Consider the following 13,194-nt stretch of genomic DNA (forward strand, 5'->3'; position numbering starts at 1 on the left):
TCCGTCTATTACCGATGAGTTCCCTGTTGTTTTTGACAGGATCTGTCATGTCGCGCTGTGACAAGCAGAGGCAGTCTCCACCTCTGCTTAAGATGACTGGCCGCTGGTGGGAGCTGCTGACACGGGCGAGACAGCATGTGGCTGCGATGCGCCATGTGACCGCTGACGTCACACAGCGCCACGCACTGCCAGGCAGTGTCTGAGCCGAGTGCTCAGCGCTGCCTGGAAGAGATATGAAACAGCGCATGCGCAGCACAGTCCTGAAATCCCGGGATTGGCCACCCTAGCCGTGATTCAAGAAAGTGTGGGAACCACTGATTAAGACAATGTTTTGCTGGGAATTTGGTATAAAAAATTATTTTGCAATAAAAAATTATATTTATCTTTTGATTTATATCTTATAATAAACTAATATTAAATGTTTATGAATATGTTAACTTTACAATAACACACAAACATACACATAAAACTAACTACACACCTATGACTGCAGGCAGATGGCAATTGCACAATTATTACACACAAGACCTGCCAATCAGCTTGTAGGTATAATTTCATTTTGAGTCATGCAGTAGCCTTGCAGCAGAAACCTCCCTTCTGAGAAGGAAAGATCTTTCACACTAAATATTGTTTTACCACACTTGTGGCAGAGAGTACAAGACACGTTGCGGAGTAAAGATCTCTAAAGTCTGTTCTATGGCACTAAGCTATCTATCTTGTATACATTAATATGTTCGGCTGACTTAAGGATCCCTGCAGTAGATGAAGAGGACGTTGTATTACCTGATTCTCAGCTTGCTGTCGGGTGAGTTCTTCAGCAAATACGTTCTCTCAAATGTGAACATGAGGGCAGATAAGCTGTAATAGACTTACAGATATTCAGGAAGTTTTAGAAGTATTCAGCATGAAGAGCTTAGAAAATCCAAAATGTTGTAACTTTGCTTATGTAAATACAGTAACAATATATTTACTAGCATAGGGGGTAATTCCAAGTTGATCGCAGCAGGAATTCTGTTAGCAATTGGGCAAAACCATGTGCACTGCAGGGGAGGCAGATATAACATGTGCAGAGAGAGTTAGATTTGGGTGGGGTGTGTTCAATCTGCAATCTAATTTGCAGTGTAAAAATAAAGCAGCCAGTATTTACCCTGCACAGAAATAAAATAACCCACCCAAATCTAACTCTCTCTGCAAATGTTATATCTGCCTCCCCTGCAGTGCACATGGTTTTGCCCAACTGCTAAAAAATTTCCTGCTGCGATCAACTTGGAATTACCCACATAGCGCTGGAACCTAACTTTTACACTTCATCTTGAAAATAAATGCAACAAGTATATTCAAATACGTTCAAATATCAGACGACCTGTGAAAGCATGGTTCTTATAGTTTTCTTCACAATGTCAAATAATGAGTAGCTGTAGATGAAAAAGTGAGGTTATATTAATGTATGGCTTAGGCAGGGTACACACTTGCCGATGTCACATTAGATGTGACATCGCGCAAGATCCTCCCCACAAATGATATTGTTCATACACACTGAACGATATTGTTTGCTTCTCGTCAGTGACGGCATGCACCCACATCCAGGTGCATGCCATCTTGTACAATATCTTTAGATTTCAAGCTGAAAACTAAAGATATTGTATATTGTTATATTGTATTGTACATTGCTAACGACCCGTGGGAGCACGCATCGTTAATGATATAGGCAATACACACTGGACTATGTGAATGATATATCGTCCGATCCGCCAGACCGAACGATATATCGAGTGCACATTGGCAAGTGTGTACAGAGCCTAATGCTATGTACACATTATGTGATCCCATACAATACAATATCGTATGATATTGTATACAATATCATATCAGATTGGATCGTGTGTACACACTACAAACGATGTCTAGAAACAAAGTCATCACTGGAGTTCAAACCACACAATATCGCGTCATCAAGACTGCATGCAGTCCGACGTACGATGTTGCATGCGACCCGCGGGAGCGCGCATCGTACGTTGGATCATGCATACACATAATGCAATATCATTTAGGACTGAACAATATCGTTCAGATTGTGAACGATATTGCATAGTGTGTATGGGCTTTTAGTGTTCTGTGCTGTACCAATATACTGTCATATGCTGAATATAAACATTCTGACTTAATAGACAATGCAAACACATGTTCTTCAATGTAGAAAAATATATTGCTACACATAATGCTACTTTTAGCAAACAATGTACAATCAGTACTGGACAAACTGTAGCTCTGTTGTAAAACTACAAAGTTCAGCATGCTCTGCCAGAAATCTGATAGCTGGCAAGGCATGCTGGGACCTGGAAAGTCACTGAACCAACAGTCCCTTGTGATGTTCCCATTTTTTTTATTGCTGTATTACTTTTTATACACAATTTTATTTTGCTGTTGTTCTGTCACTACAAAATTTGGAAAGTCTTTAGAAAGTGTTAATAAACATAGAGCAGCTCATGTTGAGTTGGACGCGTTTTGCACCAAAAATTGCCGGCACAGAATGGCACTCTACGTATCACTATGTTTATCCCAGGAGAGAACAGTAGTATATGGTTTACGTCACGACAGTGGTAGAAATAAGTTCTACAGTTCCAGTACACAATTCAAACACAATATAATACATAAATGAAATGACATGTAAGACTGCCCTCGTCTGGACAGCGTTATAACAAACAAATAATAAGTTTGTATACAACATGTAAAATACAATTAAATACGTCCACTGTCTTCTTCATCTGTAAAAACTTAAATGGGTGATTCCCAAGAAAGTGAACATAAAGTCCTGTGCATCACACGCTTTTCATTTTTTTTTCTTTTAAACTGGTCTGTTAAATTGTTGTTATAGGGAAACATAATTGCTTAGTAGCAATGCCTTACCCTATAGCGTAAGACCCACTAAAATCATGGTATTTTGGAGAAGTATGTCATTTGAATTTGTGTAGCTGTCCCGTGCATCACGGAGAATCGCCCAAATGTGAGTCTACTTTCCTGCTGTGGACCAACTGCAAATATTTCTCTAATGTGGCTATACTGCTGCAACAACACTAATACAAAACCAGTGGGAGGAATCAAGATGCACTCAATCAGAATCAGCTGCCAATCATTATTATCAATATTCTGCACCAAAGCTCAAGCACAAGTGAAATGGAGCCTAATAGGCGCACATGTGTCTTTTATTGTGGTTTACATGGGAAGCATTTGCGTGATCACAGTCATATTGTACTTTCCCATGATTGCATCCATCCATCCTGCATTTGCTAGATAAACGTAGGGAAATGTAAGCGTAAAATTCATCCCAGTCACTATAAGAGCACATGAGTAAGAATTATTGGTGTGCGTGCGTAGTACAATAGTATGCAATCCATGCTTGCCTACCTGACCCACTTCATGAGGGAGAAAATGCTCTGTTCCTGGACTTTCCTGGTAATGTATGATTGCCATCACCTGTGGTGAAACACCTTTCTTATCAATTAACTAGCTCACCACAGGTGATGGCAATCATACATTACCAGGAAAGTCCAGGAACAGAGCATTTTCTCCCTCATGGAGAGGGTCAGGTAGGCAAGTATGATGCAATCTACACAAAAAAACACATATTGTGCTTTAACCAAATGCTACATGAGCCCTTAAATGAGAAGGAAAAAAATAAATAAGATCTATTAATAAAACAAAATACTTGGGAAAACATCCAATGAAAATCTATAGCTAACTTATGAACACTATGATGAATAATTGGATGTTTTAAATAAAAATATATAAATAGATGTTAAACCACGGGGACATGCAATCTCTTAAATAGGACCCAACTCCACCAAAGGAACTACAACTTAATTGTAGGTATAGTCAGAAAAATGAGGCATAAACAAGTAAATTTACGAGGAGAAGGTCCTAGCAGAACTCTCCAAACTGAAATCAATGGGAACAGATGGGATACATCCAAGGATTCTAAAAGAACTTAAAGGGGTTCTGGTAGCACCATTAACAGAATTATTCAACCGGTCCCTAGCTACAGGAGTAATTCCTAAGGACTGGAAAAGAGCAAACGTAGTCCCACAGAACAAAAGTGGCGGCAAAGAAAGAGTTGTAGATTATTTCAAATCCTGCAATTTACAGGATAACAAACTCCATGGATTTAAAGGGGGAGATCAGGCAAACAAATCTTATTGACTTTTTTGACTGGGTGACTAAAGGGGATAAAGGGGGAGGGGGGGCTGTAGATATAGCTTATCTAGACTTTAGTAAAGCTTTTGACACTGTCCCACATCGTAGATTGTTAAATAAATTTGAAAGCATGGGTTGAAAGATGGCTGAGTGGATAAGATGTTGGTTGTAGGATTGAAAACAGAAAGTTGTAGTAAATGGAGTGCATTCACAGGAGGGAAATGTTACCAGTGGAGTACCCCAGGGATCTGTACGTGGACCAGTGCTTTTTAATATCTTTATTGGTGACATTGCAAATGGCATTAAAGGGAAAGTATGCCTTTTTGCAGATGACACAAAAGGTATGCAACAGGGTAGACACACCAAAAGGGGTAAAACAAATCATTGATGATCAAGGTAGACTAGAAGAATGGTCAAGAGTGTGGCAATTACAGTTTAATGCCAAAAAAATGCAAAATCACGCACTTGGGTCTCAAAAATCCATAGGCTAAATATAGTATTAATGGCACTATACTGGAAACTACTGAGGAGGAAAGGGATCTAGAAGTCACTATTTCAGGTGACTTGTAGGCAGGTAAGCAATGTAACAAGGCAATGAGGAAGGCTAGTCAGATGCTTGGTTGCACATGGATAGGCATTGGCGTTTCTACAATGTGGTGCACACAGGCCCTTGGGTCCAGGGGGGCCCCCCACACACAGTGCACTCATGTTTTAATCCTTACCCTTCCAGAGTCCCGCATCGGCTGCTGCAGCCGCTGCAATAATCACAGCCAAAATGGCCACAGCTCATGCACATTAGTGAAATTAGTCTCTGGAACACAGCTGGTGCCATGTTTCCGGAGACCTCCACAAGCGCAGTAGACTCCGGCAAAATGCCGGAGCCTACCGCACCGTGGAAAGGAGGGGGCCCACTCAGAGTCTGTAAAAACGACCCTGGGGAGAGGAATCAGCAGCAGAAAGAAAGACGTACTAATGCCACTGTATAAGTCATTGGCGCGGCCTCATCTAAAATACAGTGTTCAATTCTGGATGCCCTATCTTCAGAAGGATTTTAGTACATTAGAGAGTGTACAAAGAAGGGCAACTTAAATGGTGCATTATCTCCATCACAAAACTTACTTGTAAAGACAAAAATATCTAAAAATGTATAGTTTTGCGCAGACAAGGGAAAGGGGAAACACGATAGAAATTTTCAAATATATCAAGGGCTTTAACAAGGTATAGGAGGGACATTTTTCAAAGGAAAAGAAGTATTAGAACACAAGAACATGCACTGAGACTGGAGGGAGGTAGGTTTAGGGGAAATTTCAGGAAAAACAACTTCACTGAAAGGGTAGTGGACAAGTGGAATAGCCTCCCACCAGAGGTGGTAGAAGCTAACACAGTAGAGCAATTTAAACATGCATGGAATAAATATAAGGATATCCTTACAAAGAAATAAGGCTCAAATAAGGTTTGGGGTAAAAATATGGTTAAAAAAGGGGCAGACTAGATGGGCCAAGTGGTTCTTATCTGCTTATATGTTTCATTGATGGGTGTTCTAGGTCAGGCCTGGCCAACCTGTGGCTCTCCAGATGTTGTGAAACTACACATCCCAGCATGCCCTGCAACGGTTTTAGCATTCCTTAATAGCAAAACTGTGGCAAAGCATGATGGGACTTGTAGTTTTACAACAGCTGGAGAGCCACAGGTTGGCCAGGCCTGTTCTAGTTGAACACTCAGAGCTGTCCAAACCAAACTAAGGGCGAGATTTATTAAAGCTTGGAGATATATACTGTAAAGTGCTAACCAATCTGCTTCTGTTATTAATAGACTGTATCTAAAAAAATTATAACTATCCACTAGATTTTCTATTTTGTCAAATGCTCCCTTCCCAGCCTGTTAGTGCAGCCATTATATTGTAAGCATGCGAGCAGGGCCTTCCTACCTCTATGACTGGTTGTTATTACTCAGTTTGTTATATCATTGTTATTTCCAATTGTAAAGCGCAATGGAATTTGCTGCGCTATATAAGAAACTGTTAATAAATAAATAAATAATAGATCATGATATCAGTCTGGCAGTGTTTTCCACCATGTCTAATAATAATAATTTAAATTTCAAGGGGCTCGTTATGTGGCATCTTTGTTGTGTTGGGCACACATATACTACAATGTGAGACTAACTCACTGGCATTGAGAGTTTTTTCTAGATTTCCATTCATGTGAATGTAGGGGTATTTGGTATGTTAAGTGTGTATCAAAGTACCGATGGTCTTCAGATACACTTTTAAAAGACTAACTATATTATATATACCATTATAATTGCTAGGTATCCTCACAAAATAATAAAACACATAAAAAATAGTCAAGAAGAGGCCTAATTTAGGAAATATGTAATTTCTGTTTGTCACTAAACATCTACATATTATTCTGAATATTATTTCAGTGTGCATTTGTCATGGCTGCCAAAACTTCACAAAGGACAATTTAACATTTAATACTACGAACTTTGAATATGTGCTACAGTGGAGCAAAATGGATTTGGAACCAGATGTATCATTCAATGTCCACTACAAGAGGTTAGTTGAAGAATTTACATAAATAAATTCAGTGGCTGCAAAGCACTGTGATTCATTTGGATTTCTCTTTGCAGTTATCACTTTACTAACAAATTACTGCATTGTTCTATGTCTTGTCAATGTTAAGCAGTGCCCTTGCTCGAAACGGTGCTTACTACAGACTAATGACATTGGGGCAAATTCAGTAAGGATTGCAAAAATTACAAATTAGCAAAAATTGTGAGCAAAAGCAAAGTTGCGACAGCACGCCCAAACAGAGAAACTGCAACACTAATTTAATTTAACAAAAAGAAGGTGGCCTTGTGAAATGTGCAAATATTGCAAAAACCATCCTAATAATCGCAATTTTTGCGTACATATTACAAATGTACGCAATTTTTGCGTACATGTTTCTGATGTTGCACTTTTTGCTAACAACAGTGTTTTTCCCTTAAAAATTGCACAACCAACTATCCTGCACCCAAGTTAAAGAAACTACTCAACAGCTGTAAATCAATTCAATCATCACTTAATTGGTCAAATGATTTTGTGGTAATTTAGCAATTATTATCTTAAAGACACCATAGTGTTTTTCTTGAAACATTGACTAATGCCCATAGCTGTGTTCAATTATATTCAACTAGAGAGAATGTGAATTCTACCCTACACAACAGCAATTATTAATATATGTTTTAACAAACACACATTTTTTGGAGTCAAAATATTTTAATTCGAAAACAGTAACATTTTTATTAAAAAAAAAATAGTGTGTTTTTGATTGTGAAGTGGTCAAACATCCAGGGGCAAATGCAGGGGGGTTTCTGTGTGTATGTGTGTGCAAAAAAATGTGTGTGTGTGTGTGTATATATATATATATATATATATATATATATATATATATATATATAGTGCCTTCCGATGTAAATTGAAAGTAGATTGCAATGGTGATGGCACTCACGGTCATACAAGAAACGTGATAATAAATGCTTCTGCATTTTGTTTTTATTAAACTGTTGTCAGGAATCCAAACATTGAAAAGGTCTTATCTTAAATGTGAAAGTATGCGAAAATATGTAAATGTATTTAAGGTAAGACCTTTTTAATGTTTGGATTCCTGACAACAGTTTTTTAATAAAACCAAAACATAGAAGCATTTAATATCATGTTCCCTGTATGAGTGTCAGTGCAGCCACCATTGCAGTCTACTATATATATATAAATATAAAAAAAGACAGGGGGGGGCGCTCCATAGTGCAAAGTCAATTTTAATTTTAAAAGCACACAAACACTCCGGTTCAAGACTCAACGTTAATTGCCCGTACCAGAACAAAATCCGCTGTGGGCTTAATACCACATGATTTACACACATATGCCCCCGGCAATTCTCCAAACCTCCGGCAGATCTCCTGAGACAGGACCACAGCCCCGTGCCGCTGGACCACTGGAAACAGCCGCCGCACGTCGGGACACCGTCACTCGTCGATGGCTACCGAGGCAGGAGGGGGCCCGACCGTGGAATTCCGGGTTATTTATGACGGCGGGGGAGCAGCGGTTCTGCTAAAAGAAGGACACTGGTGCACCCACTCTCCTTTGACTGTAGAGAAGTGATCTTAAGCTTTACTGGCTAAAGATATTTTTTTTTGCAACTATACTGAGCGCACCTGATTAATCTGATTTGTGTATATATATATATATATACTTACATAGAGCACGCACATTCATTTACACACTCACACACGCATGCATACATATACACACATGCATGCATACATATACACACATGCATACATGCACATACTGTACACATAAACTTCATATACAGTACATACTGGGACTGGGAGGCGGGAGCAGATGGATGGCACTGTGAGTGAGGACCGAGGGAGCTGCTGTGGCTAAGCATACACAGCCAGCAGCTCCACCCCAGATATTCATGGCTCTCTGCTGCTGCTGCAGCAGCTACAGAACGCGGTCGCGGCTTTTACTGAGACGGAGACACTGATGTCTCCGTCTCAAAAATAAAAAAATGTCTCATCAGGGGGGGTTTCCAGGTACTCGGAAACCCCCCTGCGTGCGCCACTGAACATCATACCTCCCAACATGACCCTCTCCAGGAGTGACAAAATGCTCTGCTCCTGGATTTTCTCTTAATTCATGATTGCCGGCACCTGTGTTGAACAGGCTAATGGATAAGAAGGCGTTTCAGCACAGGTGAGGATAATTATAACTTAAGAGGAAAGTCCAGAAGCAGAGCATTCTGTCCCTCCTGGAGAGGGTCATGTTGGGAGGTATGAAACATTACATATTATTGTTTCTTTGCTTTTATTTACATACCTTACTTTAAGGAATTACGTGTAAATATTTGTTTCAATAAGTATACAAATGGAGCAGAATTTGAAAATAAAAAGATGGTGTTGCTGTTCTTCAACATATGTTTATGTGTGTAGCGCACAAATAAAATAAAAAAAATAAAAAAAGGTATGTGGGTATATTTTGTTTAACAAAAAATGTTGGTTGTTTAAAAAAAAAAAAAAAATGTTAGGAAGCTAAATGTCATTCAGCAGATACTACTAAGCAAAATGCTTGTACAGGTTATTTTACATTTGCTTCTATCAAATAGTGTGGTTGTCAAAGCTCGATTGTTAGTAAGTGTACACACAAATCGGTTAGTAACATATATTTTCACAATCAACAGGTGTTACACAATACCTTACATGTTTCTAATGGTGTGTACACACCGTGAGATTTTTTCTTTCGATTTTGACAATATACTCAAAATCGCAAGAAAAGTTAGTGCAAATCGCAAGGTGTTATGCCACTTGTGATCCCAATTCGATCCCGATGCACGGTCCCGCCAGGTCGGTATCACAAGAAAAGATAGACTGTGCAGGCAAGTCAATCCTTGCTAGATTGGTGTACTATCTAGTTCATCTCACATGTCAATTAAATCTCACATAAGCCAAAATCTCACATAAGCCAAAATCATAAGCACACATAGTCCATATCTCAAGAAAGTTAGTCAAAATCGGTGGTGCTGGGCTCCGGGGAGTTCAAGGGAAATCGCAAAGTGAAAATCGGGCATAGCAAGGATCTTACCGTGTGTACACACCATAAGTTCCAATACAGCTGAATGAAGTGATTTGTGGTCTGAGGTGTGAGCTTCTTCAGCTGGGTGTAATGAAGCAATGATTGCAGTATACATGAAGTCTACAACTGAGGTCAGCTTGTGTAGTTTTTAAGGTAGACCTGTAGTCACTCAGAAACTGCACATCAGAAATGTGCGATCTGCTGTAAAAATTGCGAATGCACCGCTCACCGACCATCAGAATACGCCCACAACACGCCCCGCAACACGCCCCTGATCGTAGTTTTTGGGAGTCCAGCCCTTTAGTACGCCTCCTACATGCCTACTTTTCGTAGTGCATACGCAGGTTTTGCTAAGTCTCAGAAATTGGTTTTTGTTTCTCAGTTTTTGCTATTTAAGTTGCAGAATCTGCGCTTTTACGCTTTTTTTGCTAATTTTGCTGATTTGCGTTCCTTGCTGAATTAGGCCCATTGTCCATGTTTCCAAATACTAACATTGCCCTAATTCTTACTAGATATGGTGAGAAAGAGTGGTTGTCACTTCAAGAATGTCAAAATATCACCAGGAACTACTGCAATTTGACAAATGCAATATTCAATGATGAAGAGAACTTCATGGCAAATCAATACTTTGGGCGAGTCAAAGCATTTTCAACAAACTGTTCCTCTGACTGGGTCATATCAAAGAAGTTGGACCCAAAAGCTGACAGTGAGTATAATTACTTTTTCAGAGCTTCACGTATAAAGTCACCACTCCGGCAGAATTTGCTTTTATATAAGCAGTCCTTGTTGTACATCTTACTGCTACATTCAGATTTTCTTGCTCCATCAAATATCTAAAAGAAAAAAAAAATTAAATTAAAGAAAAAAACATGGCAAGCTTAGAGACACTTTGGGGGAAATTCAATTGTGTTGCGCGCCTCCTGCTGACCGTCTATAGTAATGGGCATCTAGCAAAGCAATTCAATTGTTGCTCTGACAAGTCCCCATTAGCACTGAACGCAGCTGAAAGCACCGGATTAAGCTGCGCAAAGAGGCTAAACTCATCTAAAGATCTATATGGAGCATCTAAAGTCCGGTAAGACTCTTCACACATTTTTACTCCCACCTCTGGAGGCTCAGCTAATGGGCAGCTGATCAAATCAACAATTGAATTGCTTTGATAGACGCCCATTACTATAGACGGCCAGCAAGGGGCATGAGGTACAGTTGAATTTCACCCTTTTAATGACATATGGCTATATTTCTAGGGCCGTCCTTCACAAACCACATCTGTGCTAGGGATGACCATTATCATTGATAATTTGCAACTATCGATGGGCTACTACTGATGACCAATATTTATATGAGGAAGGTTGGATGTTTCTCAATTGCAAGGTCTGATAGTGTGTTGCAACAGGGGTTTCCTTTCAGTGCTGTTGCTGAGCTCAGTGTGAGAGTGCCTCTGAGATTTAATCTTGTAGCTAAAAGGGGCATGGCTAAATAATACTCTATCTGTGACTGGCTAGTTCTTCTCACAGCATCTCTTACAACCACTGCACTAAGCCTTGCTTGTGTCAGTTCTTGTAGGTCCTACATTGTTTGGAGGTAGTAATATCCATTGATGTTTAAAAACCATCAATGTTCTCCCTTCTATGGTTTTCTACAATCAATGAAAGAACTGATCCCATCAGTGTTGACCATCGATAATAAAGCCTTCCATGGACATCACTAATCTGTGCATATTTTTCAGACTGATCTGGCCCTTCCCTTCCTTAAGGCCATTTTTACAGAAGCTTTGTGGTTCATCTCACAGCCCCAGATAAAATACTGGAGCTGCGCGACACCCCAGAAATAGGCTGTTTCGGGGGAAAGCAATTGCAGAGATTGCAGCTTCTGACTGGCCTGTCTACTCACCAACTTATTCTTCTTCTTATTATTATTATTATTATTATTATTATTATTATTATCCTTTATTTATATGGCGCCACAAGGGTTCTGCAGCGCCCAATTACAGAGTACATAAGTAATCAAACAGGAAAACAGCAACTTACAGCTGATGACAGTATAGGACAAGTACAGGGTAAATAAACATAGCTACATCAGCAGATGACACTGGAATAAGTATCAGGTGGCAGAAGTCTGATGGAGTTGGTGCAGTTGAAGATTATTAAAGTAAGAAAGGATAAGCACATGAGGGAAGAGGGCCCTGCTCGTGAGAGCTTACATTCTAAAGGGGAGGGGTAGACAAACAGGGGTGACATAGATGGGGTACATAGAGAGCGTAGAACAGAGGGTTAGGATGAGATTTGGCTGGGTTTGGTGAAGAAGTGGGTCTTGAGAGCCCGTTTGAAGTTTTGTAGAGAGGTGGAGAGTCTGAGTGGGAGAGGTAGGGAATACCAGAGAAGTGGTGCAGCACGTGAAAAATCTTGGAGGTAGGAGTGGGAGGACGTAATCCGTAGGCAGGAGAGTCGGCGTGCATTAGCAGAGCGAAGAGGATGGGTGGGAGTGTAAAGGGAGATAAGGTCAGAGATGTAGATGGGAGAGGAGTGGGTGAGGGCTTTGTAAGCGAGTGTGAGAAGCTTGAAATGGATTCTGAAAGGGAAGGGGAGCCAGTGAAGGTCTAGTAAGAGTGGAGAGGTGGACGTAGTGCGTTTGGTGAGGAAGATGAGCCGGGCAGCAGCATTGAGGATAGATTGGAGTGGAGAGAGGTATCTGTCAGGAATGCCAATCAGGAGCAGATTACAGTAGTCCAGTTTGGAGATGACCAGTGAGTGGATAAGAGTCTTAGTAGCATCCTGGGTCAGAAAGGGTCTGATCCTGGAAATATTTTTTAGATGAAAATGGCAGGTTTGTGAGAGGTGCTGAATGTGTGGTTTGAAGGAGAGGGAGGAGTCAAGGATTACTCCAAGACAGCGCCCTTGGGGGCTAGAAAAGATAGTAGTGCCATCAATAGATAATGAGATTGTAGGAGGTGAGGTTATGCGGGAGGGAGGGAAGATGATCAGCTCGGTCTTAGACATGTTAAGTTTAAGAATGCGCTGGGACATCCAGGAAGAGGTAGCAGAGAGACAGTTGGAGTTACGAGTGAGGAGAGCAGGGGAGAGGTCTGGAGAGGAAAGATAGATTTGGGTGTCATCAGCATAGAGATGATATTGGAAACCAAAAGAACTAATGAGCTTACCTAGTGAGGACGTATAGAGAGAGAAGAGAAGAGGACTAAAGACAGAACCTTGGGGTACCCCTACAGTTAGTGGAAGTGAGGGGGAGGTGGAGTCATGAGAGGAGACAGAGAAAGAACGGTCAGAAAGGTAGGAGGACAGCCAAGAGAGGGCAGTGTCACGCAGACCAAAGGAGTGAAGAATTTGCAGTAGGAGAGGATGGTCCACAGTGTCAAAAGCAGC

At 40.5% G+C, this 13,194-nt stretch overlaps 1 protein-coding gene across 1 annotated transcript in view; it reads left to right on the top strand.

Moving 5' to 3' along the window:
- Positions 1–559: 559 nt before the first annotated feature.
- Positions 560–13,194, top strand: part of IL22RA1 (interleukin 22 receptor subunit alpha 1) — a 56,029-nt gene continuing 43,394 nt past the window's right edge. Inside the window, exons 1-3 of the mRNA XM_063954303.1 lie at positions 560–805; positions 6,619–6,751; positions 10,327–10,520. Of these exons, the coding sequence (XP_063810373.1) occupies positions 763–805; positions 6,619–6,751; positions 10,327–10,520 (370 nt within the window). The 5' untranslated portion in view covers positions 560–762. The remainder of the gene's footprint in view (positions 806–6,618; positions 6,752–10,326; positions 10,521–13,194) is intronic.

The sequence above is a fragment of the Pseudophryne corroboree genome, chromosome 2 (assembly GCF_028390025.1).
Source record: "Pseudophryne corroboree isolate aPseCor3 chromosome 2, aPseCor3.hap2, whole genome shotgun sequence".
In the NCBI taxonomy this organism is placed as follows: domain Eukaryota; kingdom Metazoa; phylum Chordata; class Amphibia; order Anura; family Myobatrachidae; genus Pseudophryne; species Pseudophryne corroboree.